At 47.4% G+C, this 19286-nt stretch overlaps 2 protein-coding genes across 2 annotated transcripts; both read left to right on the forward strand.

Annotated features, from left to right (window-relative positions):
* The first annotated feature begins 231 nt into the window (after positions 1–231).
* On the forward strand, positions 232–5693 carry CLDN19 (claudin 19). The gene is made up of 4 exons (XM_088136999.1): positions 232–665; positions 1940–2104; positions 4089–4173; positions 5002–5693. The coding sequence occupies exons 1-4, from the start codon at positions 443–445 to the stop codon at positions 5156–5158; spliced, it is 630 nt and encodes a 209-aa protein (XP_087993125.1). The 5' UTR covers positions 232–442; the 3' UTR covers positions 5159–5693.
* Positions 5694–11450: 5757 nt separating this feature from the next.
* Positions 11451–14307, forward strand: LOC103067422 (claudin-16-like). The gene is made up of 4 exons (XM_007442278.1): positions 11451–11564; positions 12544–12646; positions 13497–13661; positions 14105–14307. The coding sequence occupies exons 1-4, from the start codon at positions 11451–11453 to the stop codon at positions 14305–14307; spliced, it is 585 nt and encodes a 194-aa protein (XP_007442340.1).
* The last annotated feature ends 4979 nt before the right edge of the window (positions 14308–19286 follow it).

The following is a 19286-nucleotide window of genomic DNA, read 5'->3' on the forward strand; positions in this document are numbered from 1 at the left end:
TGCAAATTAGGAGGGAGTCCGAAACGCAACAGCCAGTTTTTCAGACCACCGGGGCGTGAAGCTGGGACAGCCGATCGGGAAAAACTACGCCCGAGGGGGTTCATGAACGCATCCATTCGCTCCCGGGGATAGGAGTGACCCCCGTCTTCCCAGCGCCCAGCTCTGGATCTCCCGGTGGTCTCCCGCCCTGCGGAGCGTCCCTGGCTCGGCTGGCGGGACTCCAACTCCCATCCTCCGCCTCCAGCCGGCCAGGAGTCCCTGCCCTGGCTCGCTGCAGCCCGCCCCGACGGGGGCCGGAGAGGCGGCTGGGTTCGGCTCCTCCCGCGGCCGGGAGGCGAGGCGAGGCGAGGCGAGCGCGCCCGGCCCCCGGCGCCGTCCAGCTGGCTCGTCGCTCGCTCGCCTGCCTGCCTGCCTGCCCGCCGCCTCTCGCCAGCGCAGCTCCATGGCCAGCGCGGGGCTGCAGTTGACCGGGTACTTCTTGGCGCTGGCCGGCTGGGTGGGCGCGATCTGTGCTTCGGCGCTGCCGCAGTGGAAGCACAGCTCCTACGCGGGCGACGCTATCATCACGGCCGTCGGGCTCTACGAGGGTCTCTGGATGAGCTGCGCCGCGCAGAGCACCGGGCAGGTCCAATGCAAGCTGCACGAGTCGCTGCTCTCGCTGGACGGTGCGTCGGGAGCCGCTCCGGAGCGCCGGGCGGGGCGCTCTGCACGCGCTCGGGGGCCCTCTCGTCCTCCCCGGGAGCGCCCTTCGAGGCCCCTCCGCGCGCTCTGCAAAATGCACCAGCGCAGCTTGCAACGGGGGCGGGGGATGCGGGGGCGGCGATTGCGAGCGTGGGTTTGCTTCCCCGGGCTGTGGGAATGGAGCCGAGCTTCCCGTGACAGCCTCAGGTCTTCGGGAGATGGATCCTGGCAGGCCTTTCCGGGCCGTTCTGCGGCTGCTTGGCGTTTCTAGGGGAGGGGGCTTGGATTTTCAGTGCCGCAAGGGTCTTGACGCTGGGGTTGGGGGTCTCAGGATTGACTCGGGTTTTGCAAGAGTTGAGTTAGCCTTGTTTCAGTCGGGGACGGCTGGGCGATCATCATTCTGGCCCCGGGAGTGGCGTGAAGAATGAATGCCACGGATTTGTCAGGGGGCTGAATCTTGCCAAGCCTTTGCCAAAAGAAACATGAGGGTCTTGGAGATGTCTGAAGATGATCTTCCCAGTTTTGCTGCCAGAGAAAAAGGGATCTGGCCCTCTGCTGTTTTGGTCTGCTGGAATAGGTTGGGGAATATTTCAGGTAACTCTGGAATTATGGCCTGCGGCATCAGAACCAACAGAATTCCCTACAGGGAAGGCCAAAGTACAGAATGAAATGAATCCGTTAAAGCTGTGAAATGGTGAACCGATCATTTGAACAGACCCAATCATTTTCAATAATGAATTAATGAAAGAAATCCTGGCGATTAAATAGAGTGAGCAGATATGTGTCCTGCTAGGAGACAGCCCATAGCTGTCTTTGACTTAGCTTGAAAAGCTTAAACAGGGTCCAATCTGGTTAGTAGCTTGGATGGGAGACCACTAGGTAATCTGAGACTGGGAGGTTTAAAAAAAACCACTAGCAAGCCACTTTTGTATCAAGAAAACTCCATAGGCACCTTCATGTAGTTACCAGGTTAAGCTTCAGAGAGATTTTGTCTTTTTGTTAAGGGATCGACAGTCTATTTTAAAAGTCTATTTCTAACTTGAGACCAGCTGCGATAGGAACGAGGACTAGCGAAAAGCAGAGATTTGTGGCTAGTTCAAAATCTGCCAGAGTGTGCCAGTTTAAATAATGAATGGGAAGGAAGAAAGACCTGTAAATTCTGGTGGTTGTGCACTCAGGGGTATAAAGGCCACTTGACCGTGCCTGCAAGGTCTCGCTTCCCGCTTTGCACGTGACCTGATGGTGTCTTGCCTTGCAGTCCACATCCAAACTTCTCGGGCCCTCATGGTGATCTCCATCCTCCTGGGCTTTGTGGGGACGATCATTAGTGTGATCGGCATGAAGTGTACCAAAGTGGGGGAGGAGAATCCAGTGGCCAAAAGTTGGATTGCGGTTTTGGGAGGTGTCATCTTCGTTCTAGCTGGTAAGCAAAATTTTGAAAACACTTTTTAAAAACCTGGTCTGAAAGTTACTTGGAGAAATGGAAGGGGGGAAGGGGAGGGGAGGGGAGGGGAGGGGAGGGAGGGAGGGAGGAAGGAAGGAAGGAAGGAAGGAAGGAAGGAAGGAAGGAAGGAAGGAAGGAAGGAAGGAAGGAAGGAAGGATTAAAAGAGGTGGGAAAGAGGAAAGGAAAGGAAAGGAAAGGAAAGGAAAGGAAAGGAAAGGAAAGGAAAGGAAAGGAAAGGAAAGGAAAGGAAAGGAAAGGAAAGGAAAGGAAAGGGAAAAAAGAACAAAAAAGGAATAATGAGAGGGGGGAAGGGAAGGGAGGAAAAGGAAAGGAAAGGAGGAAGGGAAGGAAAAGTGGAAACAGGGAGGAATAGAAGAGAGAGGGAATGGGAAGGAACAGAAAATACATTCTATCTTATTTATTTTACACTTTATTACATTTTATATTCTCAGTACTGTTATTCACAATAAAAATATTATCCTAAGAGGTTCAGATAACGCAGAGTTTAATTTCACTGATCACTCTTCTCTTCTCATCTTTTAACTCTGTCATCATCATCCTTCTTAAAACATAGTCTGTTAGTCTCATAATGTCCATGTTTTTACTCTATGCTGGTCAAGGGCCAAAATAAAGATATTTTCAAGTTCTTTTGGGGAGGGGTGGACCTGTGGCCACATTCTGGCCAGGGGTGTGTGTGGAAGAAGGATCAGAATTCCTCTTGTGGGAGTGTTTGCAGGAATTGTGCTGCCAGATGGGAAGAAAAGCATGTTTTTCATCCAGGAAGCTACAAAGTGGCCGGGAGGGTTAAGCAGGGCAGCAGGCTAGGCAGGGAGGCTTGTCCTGTTGAGTGCTGCAATCCCCGCAGGGGGGTCTTTTCCTTTGCATTAGGAGGCCATAGCAGGAAGTAGTGCGGGAAGGGCTAGTTTTGAAGGGCAGGATGAGAAATGCTGAAGGAGGGAGGGAGGAGGAGGGGGAGGAGAGGGGAAGGGAAGGGTTCAGGGAGGGAGGGAGGGGGGAGGGAGGGAGAGAGAGAGAGGGAGAGAGAGAAAGAAAGAAAGAAAGAAAGAAAGAAAGAAAGAAAGAAAGAAAGAAAGAAAGAAAAGGAGGAAGGAAGGAAGGAAGGAAGGAAGGAAGGAAGGAAGGAAGGAAGGAAGGAAGGAAGGAAGGAAGGAAGGAAGGAAGGAAGGAAGGAGAGGAGGGAGGAAGGGAGGGAGGAAGGGAGGGAGGGAGGAAAAGAAAGAAAGAAAGAAGAGGAGGGGGGAAGGAAGGAGGGAGGGAAGGAAGGAAGGAAGGAAGGAAGGAAGGAAGGAAGGAAGGAAGGAAGGAAGGAAGGAAGAAAGGAAAAGAAAGAGGAAGGAAGGAAAAGAGGAAGGAAGGAGAGGAGGGAGGGAGGGGGAGGGAAGGGTACAGGAAGGAAGGAAGGAAGGAAGGAAAAGAAAGAGGAAGGAAGGAAAAGAGGAAGGAAGGAAAGGAGGGAGGGAGGGGGAGGGAAGGGTACAGGAAGGGAGGGTGAGAGGGAGGAAAAGAAAGGAGGGAGGGAGGAGGAGGAGGAGGAGGGGAAGGAGAGGGGAGAGGAAGGGAGGGGTACAGGAAGGAACGAAGGACAGAAAGAGAAGGAAAGGGAGGAAGGAGAGGAAGGAAGGAAGGCCACAAAGAGAAGCCCATCAGCAAATTGATGGATTGAGCCCAGCTGGTGCTCCATGGGCGCTCTGGCGTGGGAATGCGCTTGCCTCACCCAGCCAGGACACCGGAGAGCGCATCCAGCTGAAACAGCCTCCCTTACGGACCTTCCCTTCTTCATCCAGCTGGGATGTTCAGAAACAGCGGGAGGGAAGACCTTGGGTGGAATTGCCGTGGTTCAGGCGACCGTCTCCCCTCCCCTCCCCTACGAACTCGTTCCGTAGCGTCTGATTCTACTTTCCAGTCGGAACTGGGTCGCCTTTCCCTGTTTCTCTGCCGCAGGGCTGTGCGTGGCGGGAGCTGTGTCGTGGTACGCGTCACGGGTCACCTACGAATTTTTCAACCCCAGCACCCCTCTGAATGCCAAGTGAGTATCGATCGCCTCGTGGGAATCAATCTGGGTGGGATTTGCTGCAGCTCCCACTTTGGGAATTCAGTCCCCCCGCCTTTTAAAAAACTACCACCCAGCAAAACTTATTCCCCCCCCTCTCAAAAACTCTAAACTATGGTTTCTGGAAGGCGTCTAGTCTAACACATCTGAAGGATGGCAGGGAATGAAGGCTGATCTGAAAGAGTCAGCCCAGATGCAGCAGGTAGATTTGTAGTTTTGATGAGCAGAGTGGAGCTTCCATCTTCAGGAGCATGCTACCTCTGAAAATGTTGCCGATGGGAAGCAACGTTTGTATGACTCTGATAGCCTGCTAATCAGCAGAAGGCAAAACAGACAGCCATGGGAATGGAATTAAGCACGATTTTTTTTTTTAAAAAAGACACCCACTATTTATTTTCTAGCATTTAACTGACTCACTGCAAGGCTTTTCAAAAATATACTTCTTTCACATTATCGCCAAGAAAATGACATGGCTGTGTAGCCCCCTGGAGTCCCCCCAAAGCCTCTTTAAGATCAGTGAGCCCTTAACTGACCTTGAACCATCTCAACATTGTAAGCTGAATCGGGCTTGGCTTGATGGGAGACCACAAGGAGATCCCAGGAAGGAAAACTGGAAAAAAAAAATCCAAAAATTTAACAGGCCTATTATCCCCCCCATTTCATTTCTGCTGAAGACCAGCAGACAGCCAGGTCTCTCAGAAGCCAAAAGAGCCGTCAAATTCAGAGTAAATTGCTAACCAACGTTGTTACGGTCATTGTTAGACATCCTCATCCATTGTTGCTAAAGAAGGTGGTTTCTTCCAGGTACGAATTTGGGCCTGCTCTGTTCGTCGGGTGGTCTGCTGCCAGTTTGCTGCTGCTGGGGGGGGGCTTCCTGTCCTGTTCCTGCCCCAAACCGGAAGAAAGGGGTCAACAATATTACCGCCAGTCGCAGCCTCCGACCGCGAGAGAGTACGTCTGAGCTCAGCGCTTGCATCTCTTCCTTGTGGCACGAGGGGACCTTCACGGAGGTCATGCACGCCTCAAGCTCATACTCCGTGCTCTGCCTCAAGCAGGGGTCAGACTAGATGCCCTCTGGGGACCTCCCAATTCCACAATCCTCAGGGTCGCCTTTTGTATCAGGGGAGCTTCCCAATTCATACCCCCTTTCCCCAGCTTTGCAAAAACTGCAGGGTGGGTACCCCCAAAATAGAATTGTCCCCCCACCCCAGCTTTCCCTGCATCGATAATTTGGCAACTAACAGCCCTCTTATTCTTTCTATTTTTCCTTTCTTCCCCCTTGCTTTTTCAGGCCCACTGTAAAAAGGGGGAATCAACACGCATAACACCTTCCGAGGTCTGGTGCTGGGAAGCCCAAACAGACTGTAGTAAGGACCTTAAAAAAAAAAAAACAGTTTCCCAAGATTCAGGCTGTCTGTTTTGGGAAAGCGAAAGGAAGAGGAAGCCACCATTTTTGTAGAATAAACGGCTTTTAAACTTTTTTCCATGGTATTGCCTTTATGCCTTTGAGGAGATGGTTTTCACCTTTTTTTAAAAAAATAAATAAATTCTTGGATTCGATGGATTTGTATCAAACGGCATCTTCTTCAAATATTTCTATTCCCAACTCTTTGAAAGTTTACGGTATCTTTGGACTACCATTATAATGCTGAATTAAGCCAGTATTGACTACTGTGACTCGCAGCAACTCTCCATAGCAGGGGCTGTTCCAAGAAGCAGCTCTTAAGGCAGAAATTTGCCTTATAATAATTCAGACACTTGGTCCATTTAACCCAGTATTGTCAGCACTGACTGGCAGACGCTCTCAGGATTTCAGATGAGAGCCCCAGCTGAACCCAGAAGTGCTGAGATTTGAACCTGGAGCTTTCTGCCTTTCCCGTAAAGCATAGGAATGTAGGAAACCTCCTGAGATGAGATGAGTCCCTCTGCCCCAATACTGCCAGCACTGACTGGCAGCCCCTCTCCAAAGTTTCAGCTAAAAGTCTTCCATAGCCCTACCAAGAAGTGAAAAAAAATTGAACTGGGGACTTTACATGCAAAACAGAAGTTTTCCCACCAACTTGCAATAGCTTCTAATATTTTGGGAAGCTACTTGGCAACAATTCAGAAGCTTGGTCTACCTGAGCTAGGATTGCTAACACTGGTGGGCAGCCTCTCAACAAGATTTAGGGCAAAAGGCTTTCCTACCTGAAGAGGATGGGTTGGAACTGCAGGCTAGCTGACTAGGTTTGCGAGTCTGAAGCCACAGGAAATAAGAAGCTTTCTTGACAGCCTGGGAATGTGAAAAAGAGACAATTCCACCTGAATTACACTAGGTATAAATCGATCTGGAGAATTGCTTTGGCTGTTCTCCAGATCAACTTATACCTAGCGTAATGCAGGTGGAATTGCTCAGTCTGTTTCTCATATTTGCCCCCTCCCCAGACAAGGGAACCTTTGCCCTAACAGTTCTGCTCCCTCCTCCATATTCCCAAGGTCTGTTAGACATTCCTTCCTCCACACATAGAAAGTTGCTTTATTTTAATCCCCAAGCCTGGATCCATTTGTCTTTGACGAACCAAAGCAAGCAATGTTTTTCTGGCCCCACCCTAGGCTGTAATTCCATTGGCTGGGGGAAGTGACCTTGATGGAGGCCATTGGCTGAAGATAAAGCCAGTCAAACAGGCAATTAGAGCAGGCATGGGATGGAAGCATGTTTTTCCGCAATTTTCCAGTTTTTATTCTTGTTCTGGGGCCTTAGGGGGTATTGGAAAATAAATGCCATGTTTCATGCTTTCAGCTTCTTCTAAGGCTGAAAGGAGGCAACGCTTAGCTGATTTGGGCTGAGGTGGGAAAACCAGATGGGACCAGACCTGAGTTAATATTGGATGGGGCACCACCAGGAAATCCTGCAGCTGGAAACCAGCCTGAGAAGTTGAAAACAGCACCCAGAAGGGAAACTGGGGCAAAACACTGCACTCCATGGTGTCACTAGGAGTCCAAGGTGACTCAGATGTTTCCTTCAAGGCTTAAAACCTGAAAATCATTCTCAAATGACAAGAACCGTGCTGCCCGTTCTCAGGGAGGGAGGGGTGGCTGGATTTTCATGGCACTGTTAGAGGGGGCTAGGGAGACCTCGAAGACACCGGACCCACAGCTTGCATAGCCCCGATTAAAAGGTTGCAAATCAAAGAGGTGTAGAAGAAGTTCTAGCCAATCAGGGACCCAAATCTTGATCCCTTATGATCCAAGAAGTTGATCATCCCATTGCCTGCTTTCAGTGATGCCATTCAAAGAGGGGGCCAGGCAGTGCCAATTTGGGGAACGTGACATTGCCTCCGATTTCTATCCCACCCCATGTGTCTATAAAGCTGGCATCGAAGTTGGAACTGTCCTGGGGATCGTGAGTCAGGGTGTGGTCAAAAGAGTCAAAATGGCAGCTGCAAAAACCCCTCTGCTGTTGGACTCTTCAAACGTGGTTGTTCAACCCAACTTCTTTTTTTTTTAATTTTTGGGGAGATGGGGAGGGAACTGGGCCTTGCAGGAAACGCTCATTAATGTAATCTGTCTGCACAATTTGATGCCACGAAAAAAACAGCTGGAGTGGGAAGGGTTGCAATGTTCTCTTGTGGTTTTTGGCATCCAGCTGGGGCTTCACTTGGTTAATTGGGTCTTTCTCTCTAAAATAAAAATTTTCTGCAAGAGTGACACTCTACTTGTTGTTCCAACGCTGCAAAGTGCGATTGTGTTATTGTGCACTGCATGCAACCGCTTTGAGGTTTTTCATGGGAAGACGTATCAAAAGGTTTTCAATCAGGAAATGAATAACATTCAGAAATCCTTTCTGTCCTCTTGCAGGATATTTCTGAAGTGTTTAGGAGCTGATCTGCCCTTTTTTCTGATGGGAACTGTGACAATCCTGCTGCCACCCCCTGAGCCTGAACACAAAGTGTCCACCCTTTCCTGGCAATTGGGAGCATTTTTAAAAAATGATTTGCATGTGGGGAAACCGCCTCAGAGCCTTTCTTTTTCCAGAGCAAATGTCTAAATAGCCCTGTAGCGTGATGCAGCGGCAAATGAAGCTGATACCATTGGGGTGTTTTGAAAAAGACAGCATTTCCCATTGCATAATCCATTACTGTTGAACCGGTTTGGGAAACCGTATGAAATGTCCTCTTTTCCTGGAGACCTCTCTGGTCCTTAGTTGCCCAAGAAAGCTGTTTGGTGCAGAATTTACACTGAATCACCAGCAAACTAACCATTTTTCTTCCTGGCCCAGAAATTAGATTGTAAATGTTCCAGTGGCTTGTACAGAATATTCAACAACATTCCAATTTCGAAAGCATGAGGGAGAGGCTGGACTAAAGTAAGATTCTACAAACCAGTTGAGATATTTGGAGGCAGAAAAGAAATCAAATTTTAGGACATTATTTGAAGGGGTTAAAGATCAAGATTGTAAAAAGGAAAAGGAAGGAATATAAAGTGGGTTTAATTGATCAAAGTTCAAATAGATATGTTGTTATCGCTAGTAACCCTTAATGGACTTTTGCTGATCAGGACTGAACGACAACATTTTAAGGATTTGTGTAAAGATAAAAATGGGATATGGGAAGAAGAGATCATTGGTTGCATTTTAAGAGAAGGTTACTAAATTGTTTAGACTTGTTACTAACTTGCTAACTAAATTTAGTTATTTAGTAACTAAATTGTTACTCACTTGTTACTAAGTTACTAAAGTTACTCAATTGTTTATACTTGTGATGAAATCAATTCTTTACATAGTTCTTTTCTTTTTCTTTATTATTTTCTCTTTCTTTTATCCTCCTCCTTTTTCTATTTTCCCTTTTCCCTTTTATTTTTTAATTTGTATTAGTTTTTATTTTTGCAATTGTCATTTTTAATAAAATGATTATATTAAAAAAAGAGAGATTTGCAGCCGGCAACGCATTCGCTCTTCAAACTCCTCCATTTCCCATAGAAGGTACCCCCCCATACACTTTTTCAGACAAATTAACTGGAATTATTTATTCTCGGAATAACCCGCACCCGTTTGACCCTTGAAAGAGTGATGGATGGAAAACTGGGCTGATGTTTCGTGCCAAGTTCCTGAAGTTGTCAATCTTGGTGCTTTCTGACCCATAAGCATTTTAATTGCAAGGAAGCCCATCATACGTTAAACCTCAAAGCCGAACCGACGTAAAAAGAAACATTTAACCCCGATTTGGATCATCTGAATCATGAGAGGGGGGAGTGTTAAATGCCACCTTTTCCTGGCCCAAATAATAAAATATTGGACTTGTTCCTCCAATGTTTGGCATTCCCTCCAGACAGCTTTTCGATTCCCCTTCGCAAACAGGAGCAGCTCCTTGATTCATCCATTGTCAAGGTAAATTTCTACTTCTGTTTTTCAGCATGAACGGGAGACAGATGGGGCCTCCCTCAGCAGAATACAGATTTTCGCACACACAAAGCTTTTTTCCAGCCAGCAATTGAGAGAGAGGGAGAGATGAGTGTGCAAAGGTGAAACACACTTGCTCTAGAAACATCAAGAAGCTGATTTGCGGAAAAAGTTGGGGGAAACTTCCTAAAACGTTTTGAGCTGTTCACCGGTGGAACTGACCGCCACAGGAAGCGAGAGCCTCTTCTTCCTATATAAGCCGGACTGAAATTCTTAGAGTTGAAGTCTAACGCAACTGCACAGCTCCAGTTTAAGAAAGAAATACACCAAATTCCGAAAATAAATTTCGAATTAAAACCACAAATATTTTTGTTAGGGAGGACACAAACGGAAGGCATCATGATTTATTAAGATCCGGTATCATCATAAATTAGGATTCGTTCAATTCGGATGCATCAGCGAGAATCAGGCTGGCACAGGGTTGGAAAAGAGAAATTTTGCCGTTAATACCGGACTGGAAAATTAAAATTGAAGACTATGCAGCCGTGGAAAAATTCACCACAAAAGTCTAAGCAAATGCAAGAAGAAATTGTTTGCTTATATGCAACATATCACCCAACAAGGCAAGCTAAAACACGTAGAATGTGGTTTTTTAAGAAAAAGAGAAACTGTTTCAATAATAATAGTAATAAACTGATCCAAACAGAAATTAGTAATAGTGTTCAAACTGAAGTATAAAAATATTCAAGTAGCAATTAGTGGCTGGGGGAAGATAAAAGGGGAAGGGGGGGAAGGAAGAGTGGGGGCTGCCAGAATGCCCTTTTTTATATTTTTTTATTTTATTTCTTGTTGGTTTTGGGTTTTTAATTTTTTTTCAAAATCCCTTAAGTATGTATATGTATCTTTTTCTTTTGTTTCCTTCCTTCCTTCCTTCCTTCCTTCCTTCCTTCCTTCCTTCCTTCCTTCCTTCCTTCCTTCCTTCCTTCCTTCCTTCCTTCCCTCTCTCTCTCCCTCCCTCCCTCCCTCCCTCCCTCCCTCTTTCTTTCTTTCTTTCTTTCTTTCTTTCTTTCTTTCTTTCTTTCTTTCTTTCTTTCTTTCTTTCTTTCTTTCTAGCATGTTTTACTTAGCCATTAAAAAAAAAGTTTTAAAAGAACCACCAAAAATTTCAATTGATTTTTTAGATTTATCCCTTTCAACCAGTAATAATATTTTAGAGATGACCTCATTGCACTCACATGGTTAGACGCAGTGAAATTAATGCTTTATTTAAATATAAATAACATTTTGGTAAGAAGCCATTGCATGCATTCACGCGACTTGGAGATTTAATATTTTCAGTTCTGGACAAAGAAAAGGGATGTGTAGACAATGTTAATGTTCAGCATCAGAAATATAAAAATAAGGTTCCAGCTATTTGGTGGTTTGTAGAATTGATTAATTGATTAATTGAATTGATTTGCAGATCAGTTAGGGACGACTTAACGTATGGATGTCTGTAAATATGCACCTTATAAGCTTTTACATCTTTTCAGCATTTTTTCCTTCTTTTATAACTTGCTGTTTTTTTCCCCTTCTTTTATAACTTTGTGGGGGTTTTTTCAATTGCAAGTCTATTTTCCCCACCATCCAATAGAGGGGTCAGCCTGGGTCGCGGGGGTCAGCCGGTAGCCACTAGCCATCAATGATAGAAAGCACATCCTGGCACACTGGGAAAATATCTTTGGCTATTATAATAAGAAGGAAGGGAAAAAATATCAGTGGGTCTATACTGGCTTTTGGAGGAGAAATCCTCAGCAATTTACAGCCGGAATTGGTTGGTGGGGTAGATTATCCTGGAAAAACAAAGCCTTGTTTTTGGCTCCCTTCAGCTCTGCAAATGGCAGTCGCTTTGCAGCTGGTGAGTTTCTCTGTCGCTCTGCTTTCCACCGTGTTTCTGGGGGCAGCTACCTGGTCAGACTGCTGGATAGTGAATGCTGATGATAGTTTAGAGGTAAGTGCACTGGAAATGCCAGTGAGTAGGACGCTGCAATCTCTCTCCCTTAGTTGTTGCATTTTTTGCTTCCACGGCATCCCTCTCCAGCCTCCTTGGCTGCCCTTCCCTCCTGGAAAAGTGCCATAGAAGACATTCCTTTGTGATTGAGTAAAAGGGGGGAAAGCCAGGGAGGCTGGAGAGGGCTGGAGAGAAGATGGTTGTTGTGTGTTTCTGTCCCACGTCTTCCCATCCCTCTCCAGCCTCCCTGGCTGCCCTCCCTTCCTTTCTGAAAAGGTTCCATAGACAAAATTCCCATGGGTTGACTGGAAGGGAGAGAAGCCAGGGAGGCTGCAGAAGGCTGGAGAGAAGATGCTTCTTGTGTGTTTCTCTCCCACATCTTCCCATCCCTCTCCAGCCTCCCTGGCTGCCCTTCTTTCCAATCTGAAAAATCCTGTAGAAGAAACTCTCTTGAGATTGAATGAATGGGTAGGAAGCCAGGGAGGGTGGAGAGGGTTGGAGAAAGGATGTTCACTGTGTCTTTCTACTCCTCATCTGCCCATTCCTCCCTAGCCTCCCTGGCTGCCCTCCCTTCCTTTCTGAAAAAGTTCCATAGACAAAATTCCCATGGACTGAGTGGAAGAGAGAGAAGCCAGGGAGGCTGCAGAGGGCCAGAGAGAAGATGGTGCAATTAAAGACAGAACGCCTATGCGTGCATTTTGGTCACTTCATCCCTTAATCGGTGCGCACTCCATCCATCGGATTGCACCTCTTTCCCTTTTCCTTGGAATTTCAGAAGCCGTACCTTTTCCAGCATAAGGCCAAACGATTTCACACATGCTGAACTAGCATCTAGCAAAGTTGATTGATAGTTGGTTGTCAGTACAGCCTGCTTTCTTCTGTTTTGGTTTCATTTTCTCTTTGTCTGCCGTGAGCTGCCTGGGAATATGATACAGCACTGAGAAGCAGAATCATCACCATCGTCACCTTTCACCCTTAGGTCAGCCACAAATGCCAAGGGCTTTGGAGAAAGTGTGTCACTAACGTGCAAGATGGCATTAAGACCTGTGACCAGTACGATTCCATTTTAGCAGAACATCCCAGTAAGTGGTTTAATTTGACAAAAGACCCTTGGTCCATTCGGAGCAATGTTGTCAACACAGGCTGGCAGCAACTCTTCGGGGATTCAGCGAAATGTCTTTCTTGGTGCAACCTAGAGGTGCTGGGAATTAAACCTTAAACCATTAGTGCACCCCCAAGCTGCTCCTAATAGATTCAGAAAGCTGCTGCTTCATTTGGAAGCTCTCTGGTTTACTTTAGGATTGCCAACACGGACTGGCAGCAGTTGTCCAGGATTTTAGGCAGGAGTCTTCCCTACCTGGAGGATCAGGACTTGAACTGGGGAAGTGTGAGAAGCCAGGGAGGCTGCAGACCATTGGAATGTGCTGACACAGGCTGGCAGCAGCACTTCAGGGTTTCAGAAGAGTCTATCTTAGTGTTAACCTGGAGATGCTGGAGGATCAAACAGGAACTCTGCACACCAGGTAGAGGGTCTACCTCTGAACTACAGCATTTATGTTAAGACACATGAATTTCCTAATAGTGCATTACTCCTTGCTCCATCTAGCCCAATATTCCCAACACTGACTGGCAGCCGCTTCTCAAGATTTTAGGCAGGAATTTTTCCAGTCTCCTCCCGCAGATGGAGATTTCTAGGAGGAAAATCAGGAGATCCACTTGCAGAAACTATCAGCTCGGCAGCTGTCCTGTCTTGTGATCTCACCAACCTGGACACCCCTGATTTGCAGTTAACCCTGGCTTGGAATCGGTGGGTTGGTCACGCCAGAGGATGACCAGATGAGAGAAACGAACTGGCCAGCAAAGGAAGGGAGATAGGTTGGGTGAACTAACGTCCCTCTGTCTATATTAACTTCACCGTTTGCTCTTCTGCAGTGAAAATTGTGGTGACCAGAGCTTTGCTGATCACGGCTGACATGCTTTCGGGAAGCGCTCTGGTTCTCCTGGTGGCAGGATTTGACTGCATCAAGTTCTTCCAGGATGAGCCACAAATTAAGCAGAAGATGCATTATGCGTCCGGATTGGCACTTGGCATTGGAAGTAAGCAATTCCCATGGCTTTGTGTGCATAATGCTTGTTAATAGAACTGGGTTGCTGCTGAGGCAACGCGACTGTGACGATGTTGTGTCTCACGATGAGACCAACTTTAGGCATTATTTCTGAACAACGCCTGGCAGAAAAAAATCTACTTGTTGGCCTGTTGATTCCTTTATTGTAAAGAAGAGATTTGCAGTGAATTTCAGGACAATTCTCCAGGGGGGAATGCAGAGGCCTGCACACATATAGGGATCAAAGTGTGTGTGGAAGAACATCTTCTATGCATTTTCTCTCCAGCCTCCCTGGCTTCAGTCAAACCCCAAGAGATGACATGAGGAAGGAATGTGACATTTCCAGATGTTGAGATTTGGGAGAGATTCCTTCCTTCCCTTGATTTCTGGATGGCGTTTTGCCTGAAATATCTTCTTTCTTGACCCCTTCCCCAGGTGTGCTTGGGTTGGTGGGCTCCCTCTGGTACGCCGTCAACGTCTATATGGAGAGAGCCGCCCTCGTGCCCCACAACATCTTCTTGGATGCCCACCAGGACTTTGGCTGGTCTTGCTGGCTAGGACTGATCGGCTCGGCGGGAAACTTTGCGGCGTGCATTATCCTCTCGTGCTGCCTTCATTGTTCCTCTTCAGGTCAGTGAAATGGGCACAAAGGCATTCTTCCTGCATTGATGGGTAGGGCTTTTCCCAAATCATCCCACGATTGCCCAAGACCAGTTTGGGACCTTTGATACCCACCCAGCTGCTGGCTCTCTGCAGCAGTGAAGCTTCAAAGCAGAGGACTGAGTTATTATTTATTTATTAATTCATTAATTCGTTCATTAAAAGACCGGCAGAACCGCTGAAATCTCACCTCTGTTAGGTGCTCAATAGGTACTCCAAGGCAAATGCATTGTTTTCACTTAGCCTCAGTCACTACCCACCGTGTCCATGAGCCTGGCCTACCTTACAAGGCTGTTGTCAGGTTTGCAAAGCAACACCTGAAACACACTTCACAGTCTCGATTCGCGCATCACCCTAAACCAGGGTGGGCAATGTTTAGCAGCTATGAGCCGTGGCGCTCCATTTCCTGACATTTTAATATTAGGTATGTTTTCCCCCTGGAGTATTATCAAAGGACGATGATGACGACGATGGTTGCAGGAAACTGCTGATAATATGGGAACAGCACTAGAAGGCGCATGGTTGAAGTTTTTTTGGAACTTTTGGGGGGGGTTAAGAGTGGGAAAACAGCTGTTGCTTCCACCTTTAGCACCCCATCTCTCCCAAAATGGCCTCAATTTGTCCCATTTTGGTAATCACTCTATTTAGTCTTTTCTCAAAGGGCTGGGGGATCCCCACCCCTTCCCTGAAAGCAATGTTTCTCAGCCTTGGCAACTTTAAGTTGTGTGGACTTCAACTCCCAGAATTCCCCAGCCAGCACAGCTGGCTGGGGAATTCTGGGAGTTGAAGTCCATGGAGCCCCCTGTGTTTCTTGAGTGTGTTTTTCCAAATGCATGCAATCTTTGTATTCTTATTTTCTATCTTAAATGTAAGCCCTCCCTCCAGAATCATCCTAGAGTTGGGCAGCCAACAACAAGAATAATTATTCTAATAATAATAATAATAATAATAATAATAATAATTGCAAAAGGCAGCTTTACTTGGAAGTTTCCATTCTGCCACGATACCTTTCGCACCATCCGACAACATCTGCCTATCCCCGGTCCTTGGGAAGGACTCGATTGGTGGACAAAAATGCCAAATCCAGTCTCAACATCTGGCTGACTGTGTGACCAAAACCAGTAATATAATCCCCGGTCGTTTTGATGCTGTGAGGTTGAGGGCGGAATGCAAACAGACCGCAGTGGGCTAGCCAACATCCGCGCGAAACAAACCCCACTTTGGCGGGGTGCAAAGCCAGCGGCTGTGTTTGCAGCCCGTCGCAACCTGACATTTGCTTCCTCGTCAAACTGATATTTGCTTCCTCGTCACTAAACAGGAGCTGCCCCGGGCAGGAAGCCTCGAGGCGCCACCCCGCCTTTGCAGAGGACCACGTGCAAGATGTACGCGGTTGCTTCCCGAGTGTGATGTGCAGATCAGCGCTTGGAGATCCAGTCTCCCACATCCCGGCTTTTTGGGGGCCATAGATGCTTCGAAAGAAAGAAATGCCAGGGTCTCTCTGCCTACCTAACCCCAAGCTTGGAGCCCACCCCCAGCCGGTCCAAGCGGGCATTTCGAACCCGTGCGTTGGCACCTGTCTGTAATGCTCTTTTGCATCGCTTGGCCAGCCTTCAACGTCGCCTCCCAGCCTCGCCCGTGATAGGAGAGATCCGCCGATCGCTCAGGATCTAAACCTTGCCAACTTTGATATTTTGCAACTCTGGGGGGCCTGATGTGGCAACCAGACAGCTGCTTTGGGGAGACGGGGAGCATCAGTGACCACAAAGCCAATAAATTAGCCTTTTCCCAATATCAGAAGAACGGCCTGACCCAACTTACTTTAAAGCGATTGAGCCCTATAAATGCAGAATAAAGAATCTGAAATTCAAATCCACCTTTAGTGGGAATAGGAGCTCCCCACGCAGCTACTTTGACGGGATCATAGAATTATCGGGTGGGAAGGAGCTTGGGGGTCCTCTAGCCCAACCCCTGGCCGGCTCATGACATCTTAGATTGTCCCAAATAAATGGCTGTCCAACCTTGGAAACCTCCAGCAATGGTGCCCCCATGTTGGAAACTAAGGAGAATAATTCCATCCCCTCTCCCTGAAAAGTAGTGTTGGGGTTCACTGGACAGTTTCTTCTCCCTTCCATCAACCCTTCAAGGTAGGACAGGTCAAGAAATGGACACTGCAGGGATTCTAGAAACACTGTTTTGTAGTTCTAGGGCAGTGTTTCTCAACCTCAGCAACTTTAAGATGCTGGCTGGGGAATTCTGGGAGTTGAAGTCCACACATCTTAAAGTTGCTGAGGTTGAGAAACACTGCTCTAGAGGGTAAGAGTGTAAATTGGGGCAAATAGGAGAAATTTCCTGTATAAAATAACACTAAGAAAAAAGTAAAATCAGCATCTAACGGTGTCAATGTAGGCAGAGTTTCCACCTCGTATAACAACCCTTTTAAAGAGAGAATTACTCTGACTGTCCAACAGGTAGAGCAAATAGAAATGATCAGCAAGTTCTAGAACGTTAGTTATAGGTGAAAAAGTCCCAGTCAAACTGACAATAAACGGGCCAGAGTTAAAGCTGTCCTAAATCCAGGGGTTAACCAATATACCTACTTTGAATCGTGAATGTCTAATTAATTCTGGAGAAAGCAGTTTTTCATACAAGCGAACTCACCGCCCAATAAAAGAAACTCAGCCCCTGCAAACTAATCAGACTCGGAAACATTTTTCGCCTTTCGTGGAAGATTTCAGCAAAACCGCCGAGTCCTCAACTCTTGCAGCTTCCTCGCAAAAGGCACGAAACGCAGGTCAGGCCTTCCGTGCTGGGAACCTGCTAAGTCAATTGAGAGCGATGGCAAAATGTGTGTCAATCCATCCACCTATCCATCATTTCTTTTTTAAAAATAAAATGAAACGTTACAACACAATCACTTCCCGGACATGCCCGTGGAGTTTCCTTGGCAAGAAGAGAAAAGGAGGTTTGGGGTTGTTTTTTGAAGCGTTCCACTCTGCTCTGCTGCCTGGAGTTACTGGGTGGTGTCCCATCCATGCAAGACCCGGCTGAGCTTCTGAACCTGGTCCGACCCAGTCAGAGCTACATACTAAAAACTTATTTTTTACACCCAGAAACTTGAATCATTCCAGCCTTCCTTCCTGCCTCCCCAGGCACTTTTTTCTAGTTTTCCAAAAACAAGACATTTGCTTTGATTTTTGCTGACCTTCCACGCCGGCCCCCAAAAACCCAAAGCGACAAACTGAACGCTCCCAAAACCAAGAATAGCACTTTTGCTGCGAGTGTGGCCATTGTAGGAACTGTAGTTTAAGCCAGAATTCTGCTCCCCCAACTTTTTTTTGCAAAAAAAAAAAAAAAGACTTTTTTGCAGCCTAAAGGCCAGAGCAGGTCCAGACCAGGATTTAATCCGATTTTCTGCCTTGTTTGCCCTAGTTCCCCAGAGAACGCATTTCTGCAAAACCAGCCGAGGTGCCCTTGGAAAGCAAAATCTTTCCACCCTATTTGCACCCCGCCAGCTCAATTTCTACCTGCGAGGAGTTTCGTTTGAGCTCGACCTCCCTGAGCATCTGGGGCTTGCAATCATAAACGTCGAGAGTTTTGTAAAGACTCACCCGTATCATTTTTCTACCCGCAAACCTGCCTGCTAAACTTCAGCCCCAAATCATTCTGCGGTGGCCGTTGGAATTTAAAACAACCCGGACTAATTGAAACCGGGAATTTAGACAGATTGCGCTGCCGGCTCTCAGCAGCAGGAATACTGCTTCTGAACATGGAGGATCGACTCATTATAGCTAGGAAGAGATAACCTTGGATTTTCTCTCTCTCTCTCCCTCTTTTTTCAGTCCACGTTTCTGATCCCCGCTGTATCCTTGTCCCAGTGAGTTCCACAGGAGAATCCATTTTCAACATTGCTGCCCATTGTTATAAATCTCGAAATACAATCCATTAAAATTCTGGACGGTAGATTAAAAAGGAAATACTGCATTTTGAAAAGGGGACATCCAAGAGCAGACAAAGCGGCACGTTTGGGGGAACCTGCGAAGGATGAACATTGCAAGGTCAGAGGCCGTCGGCATGAATCTGCACGTTTGACTGGACTGTTCTGGGTGCAAATGCTGCTCCCTGTTACGTTGCCAGCTTCTGCCTTGCTGAACCACCCAAGCAAAAAGCCATCTGCACGTTTTGTAGCAGTGAGTTCCACAAGCTAACAATGTCTGGGCTAAGGATCAGTCCTCTCATTGCTTGCTCTCCGCTGGGTGTAACTTAATAAATCTCACGCCCAATGTTCCAGATTGGCACATTGCGCCAATATTTGTTCGATGTTATTAGAGCTGCCCAAGTTGAGGAGGCTCTAATACTGGATTCCCGGTGCCGGAGAAGGAGCTGGACTAGATGACCTCTCAGATCCCTTCCAGTCTGCCAGTCTAGGATTTTGTGCTTCAAATTGGATTTGACCAGGATTCAGCCCAACCTACCTCGCAGGGTTGTTGCAAGGGATAATTGGAGGAAAGCAGGAAATAAATGGATCCAATTCTATGTTTCCTTCCGACAATCACTGGGACACAAAATGCTCCTTTGAGCAGATCTCCGAAACAACCACCCTGCGCAGCAGGCTGGACCGAAGGAACACAGCGGGCCAAGCCTCCTTGCACGGCTGGCCACGACTGCACTGGAGGGTGGCGTTGCGCATTCTCACGGCCAGAGAAAACCCAGCACGCCAAAACCCCACCCTTGCCCAGCTCCTCAACCGCTAGGCTACCCTGCCCGCTTTCCCAACCAGGGGCCCCAAAACCTCCAACCGAACCTGGACAGCTCCATGCAGCTGGGCAAAGATGCAGAGATTTTCTGCGGTTCTGTCCCTTTAAGTTGGGAGGGGGAAGTGGGCGGGTCTCTGCAGAACGGGGGGGGGCAGAGGAGGGCGGAGGCTGGTGACATCACCTCCCAGCCTGAACGCCCATGG

This window comes from Python bivittatus, unplaced genomic scaffold (genome assembly GCF_059951505.1).
Source record: "Python bivittatus isolate LINGU-HERP-01145 unplaced genomic scaffold, Pbiv_v1 ctg000090_np1212, whole genome shotgun sequence".
Classification (NCBI taxonomy): Eukaryota; Metazoa; Chordata; class Lepidosauria; order Squamata; family Pythonidae; genus Python; species Python bivittatus.

Excerpts from the sequence above, each read along its gene's own strand:
- CLDN19 (XM_088136999.1), top strand. The coding sequence starts at position 443 with ATGGCCAGCGCGGGGCTGCAGTTGACCGGGTACTTCTTGGCGCTGGCC. Across the intron at positions 666-1,939 it reads GTCGCTGCTCTCGCTGGACG|TCCACATCCAAACTTCTCGG; the intron begins GTGCGTCGGGAG and ends CTTGCCTTGCAG. Across the intron at positions 4,174-5,001 it reads AGCACCCCTCTGAATGCCAA|GTACGAATTTGGGCCTGCTC; the intron begins GTGAGTATCGAT and ends GGTTTCTTCCAG.
- LOC103067422 (XM_007442278.1), top strand. The coding sequence starts at position 11,451 with ATGGCAGTCGCTTTGCAGCTGGTGAGTTTCTCTGTCGCTCTGCTTTCC. Across the intron at positions 11,565-12,543 it reads ATGCTGATGATAGTTTAGAG|GTCAGCCACAAATGCCAAGG; the intron begins GTAAGTGCACTG and ends TTTCACCCTTAG. Across the intron at positions 12,647-13,496 it reads CATTTTAGCAGAACATCCCA|TGAAAATTGTGGTGACCAGA; the intron begins GTAAGTGGTTTA and ends GCTCTTCTGCAG.